Below are 22,426 nucleotides of genomic sequence, written 5' to 3'. Positions count from 1 at the left end.
TATATCACGATATACCACCTGACCTGTGGTCATCTGGAAAGTATGCAGTTTGTAAACAGCGAGTGGAGAGGGTGCAGTGTTTGTTTAGAGTTACCGTAAAGCATGTCGCAAATCCGGGTGCACGTAAAGCAGCACCATGTCGCAAAACCACAAGACAGAGTTTCTTTGCGAAAAATATAATTTTTTTATACTTTATTTTCTCTTGCATAAAGTTAAGAGCATGTATAGTGAGAAGACAACACTAATATATTTGCACAGGCTATTTAACCTTTTAAGACCTACCATAGAACCAAGTCCGCCAGAGCTTATGTTTACATTTTACATGCTGTAGTGCCATTTGTGGGAACATTTCAAGTTGCTATACATCAATACAACCGTTATAGCCCAAATTTTAATCATATGTATGCATTAAGTCCATAGTAACTACATAAATTGCAAAAAAAGTGCAATAAACTACAAAAAAATTGAAAATCGTTTTTGTTTTGTTTTTTAGATATATTTCTAGTTAGAGAAATTTAAGAGGTTTATCCCTCAAAACTGTAAATACAAAAAAGTTGCACAAAATAGTTTCCAACCACAAGAAATTTGTTTTGAGTGTCGTCATAGTTTTATGTTTGAGATACACTAATTTGACTTCTAAGCATCCCAGAAACGATACAGAAAAGCATAAAGTCAAACATGACTTTTAAAAACACCAACATAGGCTTTGAAGGTAAAAAACTAAATTTTCCGCGAAAATGACGTCACTTCCGGTTTCGGACAGGTAATGGCGGACATGCGATAGTTCGCGCTGACTTATATTCCAACGTAGGAAGTGTTATGAACAGCTGATCGGATCGGCAAAGCGTGTTTCTGGAATATTATGTTTTTGTTACTGCAAGTCTGGAATATAATGTTTTTGTTGCTGGAAGCGCTTTTTATGCAATTTTTGCAAAGCTATATGTGGAAGGAAACCGTGACCTAGGGCAAGCTAATGGAATAAGATGTAAGTACAACTCCTACGGTTTCATATGCAAAAACAATTATTGCGCTAGCTTATGTGGTTCCAGTTCTACAGGGGTTTAAAAATAGTTAGGCAAAACGGAGTGTGCCTGCTCCGACCGGTTGTAAAGGGTTAATGATATATTTTATGTAATAATTTATAAATTTAGGGTTAGAAACGATAGAAGACAAATGGCACGATAGACACTTTTCTATCGTCCACACGATATATATCGTCATATCGCCCAGCACTAGTTCAGTGTAATCATTTACTGTTTATTCCTCACTGTGAAGCACTTTGGTGTACCCCCTGGTTCTAAACGTGCTATATAAATAAAATTGTATTGCATTGTGTGACCAAATGAAAACATCTGTCGTTTCAAATTATACACAATCGTTTGTTTTGTGGTGTCGCAAAATCCACTGTTTACTGTTTTCATGGGGCGCAGAGAATACTGTAGGGCAGTGTGATATGACCAAACTCTCGATATAAGACATTTATCGTCCCAACAACGATATATATCAACAAAACTTTACATTTTCTGTGAATTCTGTGAATCTCGGGCAGCTCGACCTGCGTGAAGTGTTTTCAGCTTTCAGAGTGTTTTGACCGATGCATGAAACTGTACATTTTTAGGCATAAGTTGTAACAGCTGCTATTGTCTTTGTATTTATTACACAGCGTGCTGTAGGGCTGGGCCATATCATACCGTTCACAGTAACACCGGTATGATGTTGGGCAACGATAAGAAAATGAAATATGGCGATAGAATATGGGTAAAACGCGCATGCGCCGTACCTTTGTTTTCATACGCACATGGCGGAAAAAGCATGGCGGCGACGGAGAATGAGGAGGGCGAAAGCGGATCGTTGAGTGAAACGGATGAACCAGAACTGGTTTGTAAAAATGCTGCAGCTTCAGTGGTGTGGAACTGGTTTAGCTTTCATCCGTCAGATACACAACAAAGCACTATTTTTGGTAGAGCATGCTAGCGGGCCGTCGTTATTACCGTGTTTTTGGGAAAATACGGCACACTTAAAATCAATCCTTTGATTTTTCTGAAAATCGACAGTGCCCCTTATAATCCCGTGTGCCTTATGTATGAATTCTGGTTGTGTTTACTGACCTCGAAACAATTTTATGTGCTACACAGCGCTCGAAAATCTGTCAAATGTTTTAGTGCGACTTTGCTAAGCTACGAACCCGCACAGCTTGATGGACTGTCGGAGCATTACGGCTATCGTAGGCAGGAGCCTCGCGGAGTGATACGTACTGTGCTTCAACATAATAATACCGTATTGTGTGTGTATAACCTCTTTTTAAGTTTTGTGGATATTATACATGGTTATGCTCAGGATATGTCGGCCAGTTTCCACTGGAAATGCCTTTTGGTTAAACTGTCAGCAAGGAATTTACATTTGCACTGTTACATTTTTATATAACTTTAATGCACATAAAAAACAGCTGCTTGTTTAAGTGAAAATACATTGATGGGGATTTTTACACTAATAAAGTTGTGGAGTTGTAAAGTATTTTGTCTAGTGTCAATTATATCGTCAGTTATATCGTTATCGCAAATTTTCAAATGTATATCGTGATAAATATTTCTGGTCATATCGCCCTGCTCTAGCGTGCTGCATAATTTGCAGAGTACAGTTTTCTGGTCTGTGTCAGACTTTGCAGAACCAACCCGTGTCCGTGCTGCAGAGGCAGCCCCTCGTTTAGGAGTAAGGTCCTCGATTTGTTTGGACTGGTCATCATTTCAGTTTATTTTGAAAAATCTCAACAGCTTTATTGTGAAAGGTTTATTTGGAAAAGAAACAAGCGGACGGAGCCACAAGCTGGGTTTACCGTAGTTGTTGCTAACGACAACGTGTAAGAACAGTCGCCTGTCCGTGCGTAGTGTTTTAAATATAAGAGAAAGAGAGAACTTTAAGAAATGAATACAGCCACCACAGTGAGCGTCAGAACCATGAAAAATTATTGCTGTAAACAGTTTATTTTGTGACACCACGAAACAAACGATAGCGTAATACGAAACGATAGACGTTTTCATATCGTCATCAGATATATATCGTTATATTGAACAGCCCTACCAGCCTGTCCAGCGAAGATGAGGCAGAACCAGGTAGCTCTGCAGCATGGACACGATTTGGTTCTGAAAAGTCTGACACGGACCGGAAAACTGTACTATTGTACAAATGATGGCACAAACCGGCCCCACCTCAGACTCGAACACAGACCTCTTCTACCACCTACGCAAGAATCACGTGAAAGAGAAAGTAAACCTTAGACTCAAAGGTTGGAGCAGGCTTGTCCCCGCAGCACGCCGTGTAATAAATACTCACAAAGAAACAACTAAAAATACAAAGTTTCCACACTCCACTCCAGGTACACGACGCCCAGCTGAAAACGCGTCACACAGGTCGAGTTTCCCGAGATTCACTGATTTTACAGAAAAAGCACAGGTTTGTGATCTATATGGTTATCGGGATGAGAAATGTTTACATCAGGATCGGAGATTTTGGTCACATCGCACAGCCCTGTTTCTTCAGAAACTGCATAAATTGATGCATTTGTTTACTTTCTACAAACATTCATTAAGCCTTTCACCATCAAGCAAAGTCTTCCTTCTATAACAACATTCAACATAAACATGTTCGCCAGTTAAAAACTTCAGATGCTTTGGTGAAGAACAAAATCTCTCCTCCTGAATTCATTGACTGTGTTTCCAAAGCTGACAGGAGTGCACACACAGCTCACACTGATGTGTTGCTGACATATAAAGTGAGCGAGGCTGTGTTTGCTGTTAATATCCACTGCACTTTCTCTGTGCTCCAGAATACTTCCCTGCCAGATGGAAGCCCCTTACCCAACTCTCCCAGCTCCATGGTCAACCAGTACAGACTGGAGGACGATGATGAGGGCAAAGAGGATGCCAACACTAAGGACATCTTCGTCACCGTCGACCACCCAGAGAGCCAAGTGACGGCGATCGAGACGTTCATCTTGTACAGAGTGGTGACCAGGGTGAGGTGGTGGTCACATGGTGTCTCACACACAGCAGTGCTGTTTGGATGCTTTATGCCATTAAAAGCATTTAGTCTCTGTAGTGTGAACAGTTTGTAAAGGCAGACTGCACAGGTGCTGCATTTGATCTATGTGAGGGAACGGGACTGAAAACAGTTCAAGATGAAGAGTATGAAGAGTTGGCCCATGTGTGGCCCACACAGTTATAGGTGTGGGGTGTTTTCAAAGTGTTGACCACAGAAAGATCCTTACTGTGACAGTACTGCCACTTGTGAAAACCTCGGTGGTTTGTATGATGCAGTTTGATGTCTGATTGCACTCTGAAATGAAAGCATGGTATGAATAAGCAATTGGAGTTCAAAAAGAAATCATGGAATCAGTTTATAGACCAAAATGTATTCTAAGCTTTTGACTCATCAGTAGCCACCTTTGCAGGTATAACAGCTGAACACAGTCGTGGCTTCTTTCTACGATAGAAATCAAATCTTCTCCCATATCTGTGGCAGAAGTTCCCATAAATGTGGCACCTGTAGGCTGCTTTGCTTTCACTCTTCTGTCCAGTTCATCCCAAACCAGCTCGATGGGGTTTAAGTCTGGAGGCTGTGCTGGACCTCCATGTTTCAAGCTCACCATCTTGTTCTTTGTTCCTGAGGTAGTTCTGACACAGCTTGGATTTATGTTTTGGCTCATTATCCTGCTGTAGGATGAACGTCTGACCAACTAGGCTCATACCAGAGGGTCCTGCATGGTGCTGCAGAACGCTGTGTAGCTGTTTTGGTTCAGTGAGCCTCTCACTCTGTACAAGTCACCGACCCTGGATCCAGCAAACAGCTCCAGACCATCACACTTCCTCCTCCAGGAATTAGTAGCAGAAGCTTTCAAGGCTGGATCAGCCTCCATTGCTGCAGAACACATTTAAACCCATGTTGTGTTCCCTGAAAAAAGCCATTTTGTATAATTCTGAAATGTACATTATTTTTCAGTTGACCTTTTTTTAACTTCTGTCAGTTCACCACTTACCATTTCAAGTAATTTGTTGGACTTGAACAACTTGAATTGCAGTAAAGAATTGGCATGTTCAAAAACCTTTGAGCAGTAGTGTAAATGTCTGTATATATGTGTGTTAACTGATACTGTCTGTACTCATGTGTCTCTCTCTCTCCAGACCACTCGGAGTGACTTTGACTCCAGTGAGTACGAGGTACGGCGACGCTACCAGGATTTTGTGTGGCTCCGTAGCAAACTAGAAGAAAAGCACCCCACACTAATCGTCCACGTACGTATCAGCTCACCAGGTCACTGCTCTGCACAGCTGTAGGCTGCTGCACACTACTGCGAGGCATGTGCATGCATCAGTTCATTCATTCACAGTCACAGACTGCAGGACCATTTCTGAGCTTCCCTTTCTGTGTTTTTTGTGCTGTTGGAACATGAAAGATTGTTGAGGTCTGAAGTTCAAGCAAAGCCACCGTCCTCATTTCCAGCTCTGTATGTGTGTGTTGGTTAGGTTGCTGCTCTGCCAGGACAGAGATACTCTTAGGTGTGTTTGTCATAGAGAGGATATCTCTCATGTGGTCGCCTCAGGCGTGTAGCCCCACCCACCTGCTGCTCACAACTCATGCAAAGCTGCTCTGCTAGAATTGACCAATGAAAATAGACGGCTACGAAGAGTCTAATGCGTCTCGCCCTCTTCTGCACTCTTATGGACAAACTTGTGTAAATGGGGTGACGTGGAACAGCTTCCGGTCTGATATCGCCGTCTGTCACACTTCTATTGTTTCTGCCTCCAGCCCCTCCCAGAGAAGTTTGTTATGAAAGGCATGGTGGAGCGCTTCAACGACGACTTCATTGAGACGAGGAGGAGAGCCCTGCACCGCTTCCTCAACAAGATATCCGAGCATCCCATCCTGTCCTACAGCCAGCACTTCCAAGTCTTCCTCACTGCACAGGTGTGTGTCTGACGCACGGATGCACACCACACACACACACTTCTGGTTTTAGAATGAATTGAATTGTGACTCTGTGGTATTTTGACCCTCTGAATGGCTCCTCCAGGATCTGGCACCTCACAGGAAACAGGGACCGGGCTTCTTGAGCAGGATGGGGGAGACGGTGAGAGCGGTGGCCAATTCGGTCCGAGGCCTCAGAAGCCGGCCTGAGGAGTTCGCTGTGATGCAGGAGTACGTGGACGACTTCAGTAACAAGATGTGCTGCATGGACAAAGTCACCCAGAGGATCGTCAAGGAACAAAGAGGTATCCGTCTGTCTGTTCAGAGGTATTCCCAATCCAAGCTTAGTGAGCTCCAGGCTCTCCTCCCAGAAGGACATGGCTCTTATTCCTCCATATCAGAGGAGTCAGACTCAGATGCTTCCTGGCACCCTCTGTACATCTCATATAGTGCACACAGTTTAAGCTGCTTTAGCCTGCATACAGCTGCAAGCTGCTTTACAACCCAGCACAGCTCCTCCCCTCATGTTGACCCAATGAGCGATGTCTCTGTGGTCACTGATGGAGAGATGGCTGAGCCATGACTGCACATGACAATACGAGTCTTCTTTGGAGGAGAGTTCTTCTTATTGAGGGTACATTATCTCTGTATACAATATATTCATGTGCACATATTGTTCCACACTTTGTTCTTCTGTTACAGTGTCACCAGTATCCATGGTATCACTGATCAGCTGTGTAGGTGAATTGTGGGTAATACATGTTTTCGGTCCAAGTGAAAAACTCTATTTCTCACACTGTGTTCAGACACTTTTTACTGTCGAAACCTGCTTGTTTAAACTGGCTTACTCGCTTTAATACAGATTTTACTTGCTGTCAAATCGTGTTTTGTTTTTTGCAATTTGTTGTTTGTGGTTGTATTTTGCTGTTTTTTTTGTATTTTAATTTATTAGAAACTATTTTAATCTACTGTTTTATTGAAGTCTTTTTCTCTTTGTAAGGTGACCTTGGGTTTTAAAAAGGCGCCCTCAAATAAAATGTATTGTTATTAGTAGTAGTCAAGGTATGGCATCAAGCCAGGTAAACTGGTGTAGTGATCTGGTCCCATCTGCAGGGCTCCTCTGTGGCAGGACGAGCAGTGCCAGAGCTACAAATGACCTCCTGCATGCCACCGGTGTCAATGCCTCTAACCACACAATGAGAAACTTCATGAGGGTTTTCCCTCATGATTCTGCTCCAGTGTGTGTGCCAGATATCCTTGGGCAGCACGCTAACCCAAGTTACTGTCTGAGTGTAAATGTGTGTATGTTAGAGAGAAAAAGGATGTCAGTGGGTTAGTGAGGTAAGTTATAATAAGCACTACAGGCGTCTGTGGGCATCCAAACTACCGAGCAGCATTTTGCCACATCGTTTTCTCACTTTGATCTTCAGACTGTCGGAGTTGGATTCAGCCCTCTTTTCCATTTGGCACCCTCCTCTCCTAACACGTTACCCACTCCGTGTCAGTACAGACACCAGCCACTCACATGTGATGTGTTCAGAGTGTCTCACCCTTTAATTCTTTGCAACACTTCCTGTGACCTGCTTCTGTGTAGCTAACAGCACCGCCGGGTCTGAAAATGAGTCTTTGTGTTTTCCTCTGTGCTTCCAGAGTATGTGGACGAGTTGAAGCAGTACAGCCCCACCTACGCCCGGTGGGGGGAGTTGGAGGAGGAGCTGACGGAGCCGTTGAAGGGCGTGGCCAGCTGTGTGGTGGAGTGCAGTAAGGAAGCAGAAGAGCACGTCCAGCATCTGTCTGAGGTCCTGGTCCCTGCCCTGCACGAGTATGTCCTCTGCGCTGAAACGCTGAAGGTGAGGCATGAGCACGCTTCACCTGTGATGGTGCTCTGCAGGTGGGGCTTGATGCAGAGCAGCGGTAAGACAAGGTGTGATGTCAAAGTTGAACACCGAACACTCGAAGCGCTGTGCGCTCATTCAGGGGCTCGGGGGAACCCTGTGCAGCAGCTTCTCCTCATTGTGTTTCTCTTTAAAAGTGCAGTGTTAGTGGGCCTTAGCATGTAGCATGGAGGTGACACTCCTGCCACTAACAGTAGAGCAGACACAGCACAGTGTGTGGAGCAGATACTGGCTGTGACTCCACAGGTAACATCTGAGATTCACTGTGGAAAGGGAGCATGCAGCAGTGTGACCTTTAACCTAACAACTTAACCTTGTTCATCCAGCTCTGGGAAAGCACGTGTGTGACAGAGAATATGGAGACAAGAACAAAGTGCTGCTCTGTGATGCCATGTGTGTATTTGCAAATGTCACATTCTTTGTGTCACCTGAGTGTGTGAGTGAAAACGTCACAGCATGTGCACTGACAGCAGGTCTCTGGTGGTTTGTGGCAGGCTGTGATGAGACGGAGAGACAACATCCAGGCAGAGTTTGAAGCCAAGAACGAGGCTCTGCTGACCAGGAAAGCAGAGCAGGAAGCAGTAAGTTTAATTTGATCCACACATGCTGATAAAAAAGCACGCACACACTTTCCTCCTCCCCTGCACGTGTCTGAGCCAGCCGTGCGTTTGGCCGTCCTGCAGTCATCTCTGAGATTAGCTGTAATAAAGTGAGGTGTGCAGTGGGCCTCTCTCACAGGGCCGCCCTCACCTCATATCGGGAAGGAGGAGAGGGCTCCCGGGGAGGATTATCTAAATATCTCTGCTTGTAGGCTGGAGGTCTGTGCTGAGCTGAGAGTGAATAAAAGCTGCTGATATTACTTCCTGCTGCGCACTGACAGCTGATCGTGGCAGGAGCAAAATTCCTTCTCAGATGACGCTTCGCTTCGTAATGTCAGGACGCAAAGACCCGAGAAGAAAGGCATCTTTGTGTGTGTGTGTGTGTGTGTGTGTGTGTGAGACCTGCAGGTGTCTGTCCCCCTCATCAGGCCAACATGCAGTCCCATCTGTTAGATGTTAATTAAGAAGCTGTGCTTCCCCCACAGACCGCCGTTGTGCTCTTGCTTTGTGTGAGCTCTGATTTAATCCAGCCCTCCAGGTTCTGCTGTGTATCAGCCGCTAATGCCTATAACAGACCTGCACTAATGAGAAGTGAATGTCAGAGGAAGGCTGAAAGACATGCTTTCATTCAGCTTCAAGGTGTTGCTGTAGAAGGCGGCGGCGTTACTGGGAAGGAAACGGGTCTCGCTGCTCTGTGGGCGTGGACCCGGCAGGTCTTTGCGGCTGCTGTCAGTCGTGCTTGTGTTGCTCTCTGCTCTGTCTCACTCCTCACTGGGCAGCAGTGCTGCCTGTTTTCTCACAGCATAGTGTAACAAACGGTGCCTCTGTCACAGAAAGCGTGGTAGTCATGTGACTATACAGTCTCTGCTGGGGTCTACTGGTGTAATGGGCGATGAAGGTGAGGAAGACGGAGAGCGGGACAGATTGCTCGTAAAGTTGGCACCGCCCACAAATTCAGACAATCAAGTTATACGTGCAGAATGTGTCCATGTAATTCCAAACAGCCAGTGTTGTGTAGCAGTGTTACCTCCAAGTACACACTTTAAAGTACACATCACATCGACTCTCAGACCACATAAGCACCCACACAAACATGCTGTGTGAGTGTGTGTGTGTGTGGACATACTGGTGTTGTGCGTTGAAGAGAAAGATTTGATCAGATCATTGGAGATCAGGTCTAATCACGCTGTTCAGCTCACTTCCAAATATTTGTTGTTCTCAACAGGAAGCACAGAACAGTCTGTGGGAAAGTGTCCTAAATGTTTCTTCATGGCAATCAAAGAGGACGTCAGAAGGAGTCCAGCTTGTGCGGGCTAGCACTGATCTTCACATCTGTCAGCACATCTGGTCCTGACTCAGCTGCTGACCCACTGGCTGTGCTTCCTCCATGTAGCTGCTTTACATTTGACCTGAAGCCTGCGTCATTATGACCAAATTTCATCACTTAGTTAGCTGACAGCCAAATGCTGTGAGCGACTGGGCAGCAGCTGCGATACAGCCGAGCTCACTACATTACTGTGCAGTTTGTTGAGTAAATCCAAACTCCCTCTGAGCTTCTTTGCAGTTTTATTGGCCTCATAGTTTCTTCTGCGGGAAAATGAGGCCTCGAGTGATATTTTGTCTTAATGCAGTTATGAATGTTCTTATTGAAGGAGACTCTTTAAACACTAGTTGTTTTAAACTGCAGCTCATCCTGCTGTGAGGTTGTTGGGCTTTCACCATACGTTGTTATTGCTCTTACATTCATTAACCCACTTCCACTGACGGCCTCAGTGGAAGTGGAACTCCACTCATTTACAGTTGCAGGTGAGAACCTCAGAGCTGCAGGTTGTGATTCCTTCGTCCACTGAGCTCAGACTGGTCCACATGTGATCTAACAGCCTGCTCCTTCACCTCCCTTCAGTCACACAGGATGCTGCAGGAGCTGGCTCTTCATCACCATGGAAATCAGAACCTCCTGTGCACCCTTGCTCAACCAGCACCGGCAGGCTTTAAAGTGCTTGAATTTAAGCAGTGAGGTCAAAACAGAGGCTTGAGCAACCAGCCCTTACCTCTCACATCCTTTAGGTCTTTTATTTTGAAAGTGAATCCTGTTATGCTCTTTATTTGTCTACTGTGAACCCAAAACCACTAAAAGTGTCTGACACCAAGCAGCTTTGGAGCATTGGTGTTTGAACCCATCATATAGATGCAGCGCTGAGAAGTGATCTGATTGGTTAGTGGAATCTGTAGTCACATGTGACTGAGCTGCTGGACACAGCACGCAGTCTGTGTGTGAGTCTGTGTCAGCTGACTACACTGACCAATAAGACGAGAGGCTCCTCAGACATCGCACATTAAACTTCCTTCTAGAACGTCACCTTTGATGGGAAGAAATGCTCGACTTTATGAGTCACGTATTCCACAGGCTGTGTGTGTGTGTGTGTGTGTGTGTGTGTGTGTGTGTGCGTACGTATTGTGGCCAGGAGGGGGCACTGTTATCTAAGTGAAGTGCACACACTGACCTCTGGCTTTCATGTGCTTCACTGAGAGTGATGAGGTGAGTGTCTGTGGCAGGAAAACTCCCAGCATGCACTCTGCTCCCACAGTAACACACCTAAATATCATTTCACAGTGACATGAAGTTGTGCTGTAACTGCTTTATCTTCTACACTGATGTGTGTGTGTGTGTGTGTGTAAATGCTTTGCCAGGTGAAAATAGGTGTGGAATAAACAGCTTCACACAATTGCATACATGCACACACGTACACACGTACACAGGTACATGTTCCTGTGTACAGATACATGTACCTGTATAGGTAAGTGTAGTAGGTGCTGTATTGAACCAGTGAATGCACTGCCTGTTGTGTTAGCACAGAGGCGTGCTGTGGGAGGAGCACAGGGATACATCAGGACGTCATGTTTCCATAATGAACAATAATATGTCAATAAGCATAACGTGTGTTTGGCGGCAGCTTCAGGAGGAGGTGGATGTCCTGGCAGATCGGATGGAGCAGGCCAACAACAGCCTGAAGGGAGACTGGGTCCGCTGGCAGCACAGCATGAAGACTGACCTCAGATCAGCCTTCATCTCTGCTGCAGAGAAGAACGTGGAGTACTACGAGAAGGTGAGCTCACCTGAGAAGCTTAGACGCAGCACGCAGAGACACCTTTCATCTCACCTGACTTTGGTTTGTATTGAAGAAGGTTGTGTGCTGTTCAGGTGAGTGTGAGCGCAGCCTGAGCTGCTGTTGTTGAAGTGTGTGCTCATTTGTACCTACATGACACTCTGACTGTACTGATGACAGACTTCCATTCAATTCATTTTCACATCAGGCGTCATTAAAATGTGTGTTGTGCATGTCCAAGAGTACATGCTGACTGAGTGCATGCTCGTGGAAACTGAGTGAAGAGCACTGAGATATTATTGCAGATGGCTGAAGCAGAGACGCTGGTGGAGCAGAAAGCTCTTACAGCACTCACTCAGTTGGTTGTAGCCCTGCAGTCTCCACCCAGACACGCCCCCAGCTCCTCTGTGCTCCAGCAGAGGGCAGCAGCTCTGCCTGCAGCCCGCCTTGTGCTTACGTCAGCTCTTTGACTTCATGGTGCCACATCCTGCAGGTAGAACACTGACTCCACCTCTCTCACAGCTTTGGAGATGAAACTTCTCCCACTCGTCAACGTAACACATCTCTTCTGTGGATTCTTCTCGGCTCCACTGAGCAGTGGAACAAAGGCTGGACTGGTCTTACTGCTTTAGAGCGCCGTGTGCGCTGCTGAGCGGACCGTACTGGTCCTGGATCAGATACCGGGCTGGATTCTGGACTGGGATGACCTGTCCCGCCCTCCTGGTCTGAAGCCCAGTCACAACAGCAGTCGCATCAAGCTGCTTTAAATTGTAAAGACACTCCAACAAAACAGATGTGGAAGTGAAGAAAGGCTCAGACAGGATCATGAGTCTGAAGATGGAAATCAGAGTGTTGGTGTTGAACGCTGTCAGTGCGTATGCTCCACAGGTTGGAGGTCAGCGGGAAGAGAAAGGGGAATTCTGGAAAAGTTGGATAAAGTGGAGGAGAGTGTCTTGAAGAGGGGTCAAGACTGGAGTTTGGAGTAGACTTCAGTGAATTAAACAGAGGTGATGAGGAGGTGCTGAAGAGAGAAATGCAGAAGGAGACATGATAGTGGATTTTGTGAAATATCTACAGTGAACACTTCAAGAACAGGGAGGGAGATAGAAGTATGAAGGTAGAGCCGGTGACTAAATGATGGAAGCTGAAGAAGGAAGAATGTTGAACAGAGTTCAGCTCGGAGTGGTCGGGAAGAGTAACCAGATGATGTGCTGAGAGAAACTGCCAATAAGGTGTTTGGTGCATCCTCTGAACAGAGGAAGGAGGCTTGGGATGCTCCTGGTAGCTAGTTTTTTAACATCGGAGTTTCAGACTGGTCAGTTTGTCTAATGTTTTCTCTTGTTTACTCAGTTAAGTTACATTCGAGAAGTGTTTCATGGACAGTGTCAGAAACTAATAACAAAGGCATCTGAAACCAGTTATCATCTTCTTCAATAATGAACCATGTGCAGCACCTCGTATCGTGCTTTATGATCATTACACCTTATAAGAAAGTAGACCCGAGTACTGGGAGGCCCAGTATAAAGAGAGCTGACGTGTGTGTGAGCCTGGAAAAAAGTCCTTTTTCAGAATCCAGTGGAACCAGGAAGTCTGGATCAGGTCTCTGTTTAAAAAGTCCTAATGTCTGATCCTATCATAGACAATGCAGCTGATCGGGGAAAGGATTCACCCAGCTGTAACTGCCTCCTGTGATCTACTAAAGCTAATGCTCACTTTGTTCTGATCTTTCAGAGGAGAGAAACAGACATGCCTTGGCCACGGCATACCCGTCTCTGTGTGGGTATAATCCAATAGGGAAGGAGCCAAGTTATTGGAAGTTGTTTTGCAGTCAGAAACAGTGAGCAGAGAAAAAGCCAAAAGTCATAAATCCAATTAGTGCGTCCACAGTTTGGACAGTGTTTGCCTCTTTGGCTCACACGTCTCATTGGCCTTGTTTTCTATATTTATTCCACATCAGAGGCCTCTTCAGCAGAAGTGCTACATCACTGCGAGCACAAACTCCGCTGTGTAATAGCTGTGCACGGTTTGGTTTGCTGTGAGAGCAGTTTGTGTTGTCTTGAGGAACCGCAGCACGGGGAAGGTGTTGAGAAAGTAATGAGAGCCATTCTTTACAGGACGGGAGAATAGCCCGAGTGAGGGCATCAGTGGACACACAGTGATCAGAGTTGCAGTGGGATAAATGGGCAGGCCTGAGCTTCCTGAGCTGGGATCCTTTCACTGGCTCATTCGTGACTTTAGTGGAACTCTACACAGCGACGTTTAAAGAGCTTAGTGTTTGCACACTGTGTGCTCTGGGGTGTCAGTTTCCATCTGCGCGATCACAGAGGCTGTGTGCACATATTGTTATTCAGGTGCATACGTGGGCCAGTGTGGCCATGGGGGCTGTGAATGATTTATTGGTCTGGAGCCCAGAGAGGCTATAAGAATCTAATAAGAAACCTCCACCTGGGAGGATTTGATAGCAGCTAAGAGCGATGCAGGCAGGACTCAGAAATAGATGGAAGTAAATGAGTGAGGATGGAGAGATCAAGGAAAGAAGGGGTGGTGTTGCTACATCAAGTCAAAAACAGTCGATGTGATCCTTTAAGGCATCGAGTCCACTCAGTCATATGTGAAGCAGGACTGGCAAGAGAACACGTTCATTCAAGATCTATTCATCAGAGTCAGAAGTTACGTAGTCACACTAAGAATGTAACTAACCAGTTAAAGTTATAGTCTTATTAATGATGCACTGATTGTCATTGTGATACACAGTTATGAGGAGCTCTGCCTTCATTCTGGATGGCAGAGCCCATTTCTATGGTTACCTCATAGCAACAGTGTGCTGGAGAAGGGCTGCTGTAAATAGAAATATCATCTCTGAGCCTTCGGTACTGCTGCAGCGTCTCGTCTTCCTGATGTTGCTGTCACTCGGTATCGCTGTGTTTGTCACTACGGCCGTCTTCCTCTACTTGTCCGCTACCCATTGACCCATTTTGACTTCGGGATGTCCAGACGTACTCTGCACAGATCACCATAAAAAAATGTATATACATAAAAATAATATAATATTTTAAAAAAAATAACACCCTGAATCCTGAGTGGTTTCTGTGGAAGTACAAATTGAGCAAGTGCAAGCGATTAGTTGGGTGAAGTGTGCACAGTGAAGGAGGGGGTGACCATGTGACCTGATGAACAAATGCATGGAGATATTGAGATGACAGTTTGGTTTCTAAGTAGATTATCTTATTGGGCATCCTCTCTCTCTGCACTCACCAGGCATCTGGACAGGATGCATGATGGGAGAAATGAGAAGAATCTGGCAGAAGTGTACTAAGTAGAGAGGTCAAAGGTTGCACACAGAGGTGAGAGAGGAGCTTTGGTGAGGAAGCTGCGGGTGGTCGAGTGTCTGCGGGGCATGTATGAGGGCTGCAGTAAGCGTAACAAATGGTTCACAGCGGAGGTGGGATTACACTGAGGGATATGTCTAATTCCTGCTTCCAGTGGTGATGAACAGGCTGGTGAGACACGAGCATCTGTGTGAGCGGGTGGAGAGTGAGTAGGGGGGCAGCAGGGTGATGACGGCTCACCAGCTGGCCCCACATTTGTTCCTGACACCAGCTGAATGCCACCCCGCTCTGAGTTCTGGTACTTTTCTGTCTATGTTTTAAAGAATTATACGTTTTTGTGCTACAAGAGGACCAACACACCTGCCCATCTCTGTGTGTTTGTCCTGATTCTGGTCACCTGCTGAGCACCAGTGAGTGTGGAGGAGAGCTGTCAGCTGATCAGGTTTTCCTAATGAGCTCAGAGTTGAGTCAGGGCTGTGTTTCTGACTGTGCACCGTCCTCTCGTCCCATTCTTCACACTCAAAATGTGGTTTTAGTGTCAGGGTCACAGTTGGGTTATGGTTAGGTTAAAGGTTAAAGGGTAAGTGGCGAGGGAAAGCGTTATGCCAATTAGATGTCCCCACAAGCTATGAATACCCGACATGTGTGTGCACGCGTGGACAAGATGATGTGTGTGGAAGTAGAAAGTGCTCTGTGCTCGAGCAGGAAGCAGCAGCAGTCTGTTAGGATTGGTTGTCATGACGGAGTTTGTCTGAGGCGACGCCGTGCTGCGCTGTCGTGAGGCTCTGACTCTGCCTCGCATAAACTTTCTGTGCGCTGACCCTGAGATCTCACACGGGCGTTTGAGTGTGTCTGTTCGTGATGGTGTGTGCTTGGCATTTTCACTTTGTGGTTTCATGGCTTCTTGCTAACAAGATAACTGCTTTTTTTAGGGGGGAGGGGGGAGGGCTGGGCGATATGGCCTAAAATTCATATCTCGATGTTCTTTACCTGGATGGCGATATACGATATATATCTCGATATTTTTTAAAGTCATAAAGTAAGAACAAAAAGAGAGTTTAGTCACAGCTGTGTCCCAGATGTCACACAGGCACTTTTATTAACATACAGCGTAGATGTACATGAAAAAATTACTCAAAAGTAAATTATGAGCATTTATTAAATAATAATGCTCCATAAATAAAATAAAACAATGTTGTTTTTGTGCATAACAAAGAGCTCACAATTGTGCAGTCAAAATGTAAACTAACAGACGCTGAGCATAATAACAAAGACAGATTTCACAGCTGCTCTGTTCCCAACTTCTACTGCGTGACTGACAGCCTGGAGTTTGAAATCATCTTTGTAACCGTGTCTCTGAACAGGTGCCATTTATGGTCCTTATACACACACAATACGGTAATATTACGTTGAAGCACAGTACGTATCACTCCGCGAGGCTCCAGACTACGGTAGCCGTAATGCTCCGACAATCCATCAAGCGGTGCGGCTCCGTAGCTTACCAAAGTCGTACTAAAACATTTCTGACAGATTGCTGAGCGCCGTGTACCACATAAAATCGGTTCGTGGTCAGTAAGCACAACCAGAATTCATACATAAGGCACACTGTTGATTTTTGAGAAAATGAAAGGATTTTAGTGTGAGGTTATAGTCTGAAAAATACGGTATACGAGTTTTGTAAGTAGTTTGTTTCGAGGCAGGAGGCTGGGAGACTTCGCGGTCTGGGATACAGCACACAGTTTCACACACTCTTCATTTTGCACTTTATGGCGCGGTTGTAAATGGTGAAAATACTAGTAGTGCTAGCTGCACGGTGTCAACACGTTAACGAGGTAACCGCTAACGCATTGATGCCATGCAGCCCCACGCACGGGGTGATCTGCGGTAACTCGTTAACGGAGATTTGCCGCGTTAATACAGTTATGGTGTTAACGCCATTTTAACGAGAGTAACGCTGCAGCACTAAAATAGTAATCTCCAAATGTTTGCTTTTTACCGAGCAGCTCCTCTTTGATATCTGCCGTGTCCGTCCTGTCGCTGCCTGCAGGTGAAGCGATGGAGGAGGGGGAGTTCAGTGTTCAGTGAAGGAGAGAGGCGAGGCCGAGTAACGCAGCGTAGAGACAAAAGTGGACGAAAGAGGCAAACCTGCGACTCCACAAGTATAATTATAACGTAACATAGACTATATCGATATAAACGATATTGTCACATCTCGTATAAAAATATATCGATATTTTTAAAAACTCGATATATCGCCCAGTCCTAGGAGGGGGTATGTCACAGAGGGGGGATTCGCTGTGTCGAATCCGCTGCAAACCCCGTGCGCACACACACACACACAAACACACACACACAGGGACTGCACTGATGAGATGATGAGGGCCTTCATCACCCTCAGACGGTGTGCGATCACACTGTTCGGTGTGACGGGGCTGCCAAGAACCAACAACAGAGGTTTACTTTGATTTCACAAACATGATGTAGGAGCAGGTCATGGATGACGAGCTTGAGTGTTTCTTCTCATTCTCTCTCTCTTGACTGTGTTTAAAGATGGGACACACTCTGGGGTCAAATTGAAACAAAGGCAGATGTGACTTGAGGTCAGAGGTCAAATGTGATATCTTAAATCTGTTTTCAGTATGTTGAAGGACATAACTAAAGATTATCTTGGTGATTACTCGATGATCAGTCCCTCTGTCCATCTCTGCCTCCTGTGGTGGGCTTACAAAAACACATTTATGTGGTCTTAGAATGTGACATGTAAACATTAAAAATCCACATCGACCAATTTTTATAGTTGATGTCAAAGTGGCAATGAATATGTTGAGTTATAGTTTCTACGTTCACGCTTTTTGTCAATTTTCCACCAATAATGATGAAGCTGACTTTGAAGGCCTCGTGGATGGAAGGACTGTTAGTACGAGCTGCCGTTCCATGTGCACTGAAAACAAAGTTTTATTCTCCACCCAGTGTTCACGCGGCTGCTACTCATAGGAATATTAATATTGTCCGTCTTTATTTCAGTGTCTGGCGGTGTGGGAGTCGTTCCTGGTGTCACAGAGAGCAGAGTCCAGCGGAGGCCAGGAAGACGTTGCTTAAAATGTGGAGTTCAAAGGTCGACGCCGCCCCCACCCCCAACCCGCACACGACACACACCGCTCTCTCCAGCAAAACCTTCAGATGTACGAGGACTTGAAACCACTGTCCATCTGCTTTCTGTCTCTCCTCCTCTGACAGCAAACTGCTGAATCCCAGTCTCACCATTCCAACATTACTAAAACCAGCACTGTAATCCACACACACACACACACACATGCAACAACCGTGTGATTGGCAAAGGTTCTCTGGTTTGTGTCGTTGTTGTGCTGCATGTTTCCTACAGTGACGGCCATAGCTAGCAGCTGGCTCCTGTCAGGTGACAGGATGCCCTCAGGTGTCCTTCGGTAACTCGTGGATTTGGCAGCAGGAGGCGTTTTCACACAAAGCAGGGACGATCAGTTAGTGCCTCAGAAAATCCTGCTCAGTGATTTTGCCACAACAACAAAGTTGAAGTTTAATTTGTAATAAATGGTACATTGATATTGATTTCTACTTTAATATTTAAAGTTTATAATGAAATTCTGATGTTTATTAGTCATTAGTGATGCAGTAGTTTTAGTAAGTTCTGAATTGTATAGAAGTGATAGTAGACAACAACAGACACGGCTCATGATGGTGATGATGACGATGAGCCTGTGGCAGGCATGTTTGCTACATCAGCCCGATGTTGTTGTGCAGATTCACCAAAGAGCCGTGTTTCCTCACAGCTGCTGCTGTCTGCACGTGTGCAGCAGCGTGTTTAAGCCAAACGGACATCTCGTACTGAAGCGACCAAAGTACCTGTGAGCTGAAACCTAATCAGTCAGTAATTGAAAAGCAAAGCAGTTTTCAGGCTCAGTCTTTACTCACCTGCTTCTGTCCTTGTAACAGCCATCCATCTGTTACTATTAATCATTAAGATGAGGAAATGATGGGTTTGCAGGAAACATCCATACGTAGCACTACAGTTTTACAGCCCTATGTTAAAATAATAATAATGATAAAACGTCAGTCTTTCGGAGATTATAAATGTGATGGTCTGAGTCATGTGTCCATGCTAATGGTAACAATAGTGAACCAGAGACATAAAAACACAGCTGCGATGGCCTCGTCAGAGCGTGACCGTCTACTTTTATCAAGACGAGTTACTGAAAGTTGAAAATCTGAATCCTTCTTATTGCCAACTTTGACTGCAGGTGGGGAGACAGCTCTCTGCTAAAGTTATGCACCAAACAAATGTCTCACATTTCATTAACAAACCTCACGTGTGATGAAAGTTGAATCAGATGCATGTGAGCTGCAGACAACACTACTGGTTTGCTCATCTGCACTACAGCAGCCCCGTTCCAGCTGTTCCACCCACCGTTTCATACTGTGGACCTTCTGCTCACTGCTTTTATCATTGTGAAAAATAATATGTAATAACATGATTTGAGATACTGACAATAAAGACTGATGTGATGCTACAGAGTTTGTCTTCTTTTTGGAGTGTAGAACAGCAGCAGGAGTTCTGTTAGGTCATCAGTCAGCGGACCATCCATTGACAGCATGGTCCCTGCATCATCTGGGCGTGCTCCTAAGTAGTTTTGTTCTCAGCAAATTAAAATGCATATCAATAAAGATTTTCAGCGTGAATATTCAGTTCATCGTGATCCGGTGTGTGATTTCAGTTTAGACATGCTGCCTGTTAAAGTTCATTTCATTTTGTGCAGGCCACAAGCTGAGGTGATGCCCACTTCTGTGTCATCAGGCTCTGGAGCAGTGTCGCACATGAATGACTTTCCTGTGTTTAAATGGGAACATGTAGCACTGAGAGTGCTGATGATGTACAGATAAAGTCAAAGATTAATGTCTTCCTGCTCCTGACTTGTGAAGTTGTTTAAATATAGTATAGATCTCTGTCACCCTTCCTCTGACGATGTCACTGACTGAACTGATTAATCCACTTTGTACAAGACTCCACTGATCTTTTTTATGTGGAGCTCTTAAGAGACTGAGGAAGAGGGGCGGGGTTAGTCGTCTCTTTGCTCATGCAAAGACGTTCTCGTGTTACCACACTTGTTTGAAATTCACCCCCGTGGCTAAAGTGTACCAACTAGTACCTACACATCCATTAGATACAAAGCAGCATCATTAGCATTTGGTTTCCAGTTCAAAACTACAGAGTAGGAAGTACTGTCATCAGCTCAGGTCAGACTTTGAAGCACCTTTGATGACAGCATCATCAACGCACATATTAAACAAATATGTAAGACTGCTTTCTTCCATTTGTCCAACATCTCTAAAGTTACAAATATCCTGTCTCTTAGTGACGCTGAAAAACTAGTTCATGCATTTATTACTTCCAGGCTGGACTACTGTAATTCATTATTATCAGGAAGTCCTAAAAACTCCCTGAAAAGTCTTCAGTTAATCCAAAATGCTGCAGCAAGAGTCCTGACAGGGACCAGAAAGAGAGAGCAGATTTCTCCTGTTTTGGCTTCCCTTCATTGGCTTCCTGTTAAATCCAGAATTCAAAATCCTGCTCCTCACATACAAGGTCTTAAATAATCAGGCCCCATCTTATCTTAATGACCTTGTGGTACTGTATCTCTCCACTTTGCCCTCAGACTGCAGACTTACTTGTGGTTCGTAGGATATTTAAAACTAGACTGACAGATAGCAGCAATTAGAAATTAAACAGATGGTGTGGTGTCCTTGTCTATAAAACTGAATCTTGGTTTCATCTGTCCAGATATTTTTTAGTTCCAGACCCATGAAGGCCGTGGCAGAGACCGTGTTAAGGTTACTTTATTTATACCTAAAGGTAAATTAGCTTTGCAGAAAAATGACAGCATTTTCATCTCTTCACAAAACACACACAATGAAACCTGACAAACACATATTTGATAATTCAACAAAATGAATCAAATCAAAACAATTCTTATTGAGTTCAGTGACAGCAGCAGGACAAAGCTGGTTTATAACGCTTTGTCCTGCATCTTGGAGCTGGAAACCTCCGTCCTGAGGAAAGAAGCTGGAATTCACCCCCGAGGAAGGAGACCATTTTAAATAACTGTTAAAGCCATCCTCTGTTTAGAGTACAGGGAGGCTGAACAGGACTGTGACTCACCTGTGGAGGAGAACACTGGGTCAGAACCCCATTTATTCCCACCAGGATTTTCCTGATTTAAAAGTCTTTTGATTTAAATATGGAGCTGTATTGTATTAGCAGAGGACAAATCGATGAACTGAAGTTTTACTCTCTACGTGTTTGAGAATCAGGGTAAGTAGAGTCCTCTATTGGGCCACTATACAAACTGCAGTGGATCCAGCTCGTGTTCAGTCTCTTCCATTTCTGAAGATTTTTTCAAATACTTCCATCACGACAGGCCTGAAGTCATTTAGAAACTTTGGACGACTAGATTTGGTGACAGGAACCACAACAGCTTCTGTCCAAAGAGAGGGCACATGTTGTATTTGCAAGGATTTATTCAAAATAACCTGAAATATAGGACTGAGTTCTTTAGCACAAGGTTTAATTAGGCGGCCACTAATGTTATCAGGACACAGCTCGGCCTTTTGGACATCACTGAGTACAGTGATAAAGTGCTGAGTATGTTTCAGTTTCTGTTTCAGTTCCAAAATATCCTCGTTAAAATCAGAAGAACTAAAATGATAATAAAACATATTCAAAGCATTTGCAAAATCTCTGTCTGAATTAAACCCGTCTGAGTTGATCTGACTGCTGCTCTGGGGATTTTAAAGCCCTGCTGTGGTTTTCATACAAGTCCAGACAGACCCCAAATTTTTTGCAGCCAATTTGCTTTCAAGAAGGTTTTTGTAGCTCTGTTTTGCTTTCAGGATTTTGGTTTTCAGGTCTTTGGTGGCTGCATGAAAGTTAGTAACAGCCCCCTCTTTAAAAAAGCCAGTTTCTTTTTCCTTAAACAGGATTTAATGCTTTTGGTGACCCGTGGCTTATTGTTAAGGTACACTTTAACAGGATTAGGGGTATAATCATGTCTTTACAAAAAACTGCATATGAGCTAGTAACATCCACCAAAGATCATCTCCACAAGATTAGATAAAAACTTCCCAATCTGTACGTTTACAGTTTTTGCCCGTTGCTTGAACACATTTTGCAAAACTTCGCTCATTGTGCCAAAACTCTAAACACAAGTAAACATGACACAACACTGGGAAATATACCAGTCACATCTGTGCCAAATTGAAACTCTACTCTCAAAACCTAAACTCTGCTATCAAAACCTAACATTCCTTTGTCAAAATGTAACTCTGCTGACAAAATGACACATACTTGCATCATATACAAACACTGTCAGATCAGGGGGAACACACTAGTCTACTTTATATAAAACACTGCAGTCTTTGAGTTTCATTGTTTATTCAGAAGGCATATTTTCAGGAGACACATTTTCAAACAACCAAAAAAGCAAATAGGCCTACTCAATATTGTA

The 22,426-nt window shown here is 44.6% G+C and overlaps 1 protein-coding gene across 1 annotated transcript in view; it reads left to right on the top strand.

Annotated features, from left to right (window-relative positions):
* LOC134634919 (sorting nexin-7-like) overlaps positions 1-19,427 on the top strand; it is a 36,053-nt gene extending 16,626 nt beyond the window's left edge. Inside the window, exons 2-9 of the mRNA XM_063484378.1 lie at positions 3,824-4,012; positions 5,178-5,288; positions 5,803-5,961; positions 6,068-6,266; positions 7,612-7,811; positions 8,351-8,437; positions 11,410-11,562; positions 17,916-19,427. Of these exons, the coding sequence (XP_063340448.1) occupies positions 3,824-4,012; positions 5,178-5,288; positions 5,803-5,961; positions 6,068-6,266; positions 7,612-7,811; positions 8,351-8,437; positions 11,410-11,562; positions 17,916-17,990 (1,173 nt within the window). The 3' untranslated portion in view covers positions 17,991-19,427. The remainder of the gene's footprint in view (positions 1-3,823; positions 4,013-5,177; positions 5,289-5,802; positions 5,962-6,067; positions 6,267-7,611; positions 7,812-8,350; positions 8,438-11,409; positions 11,563-17,915) is intronic.
* The last annotated feature ends 2,999 nt before the right edge of the window (positions 19,428-22,426 follow it).

This window comes from Pelmatolapia mariae, linkage group LG9 (genome assembly GCF_036321145.2).
Source record: "Pelmatolapia mariae isolate MD_Pm_ZW linkage group LG9, Pm_UMD_F_2, whole genome shotgun sequence".
Taxonomy (NCBI): Eukaryota; Metazoa; Chordata; class Actinopteri; order Cichliformes; family Cichlidae; genus Pelmatolapia; species Pelmatolapia mariae.
The sequence above is the reverse complement of the archived record's forward strand: the minus strand, read 5'-3'. Positions and strand labels throughout refer to the sequence as shown.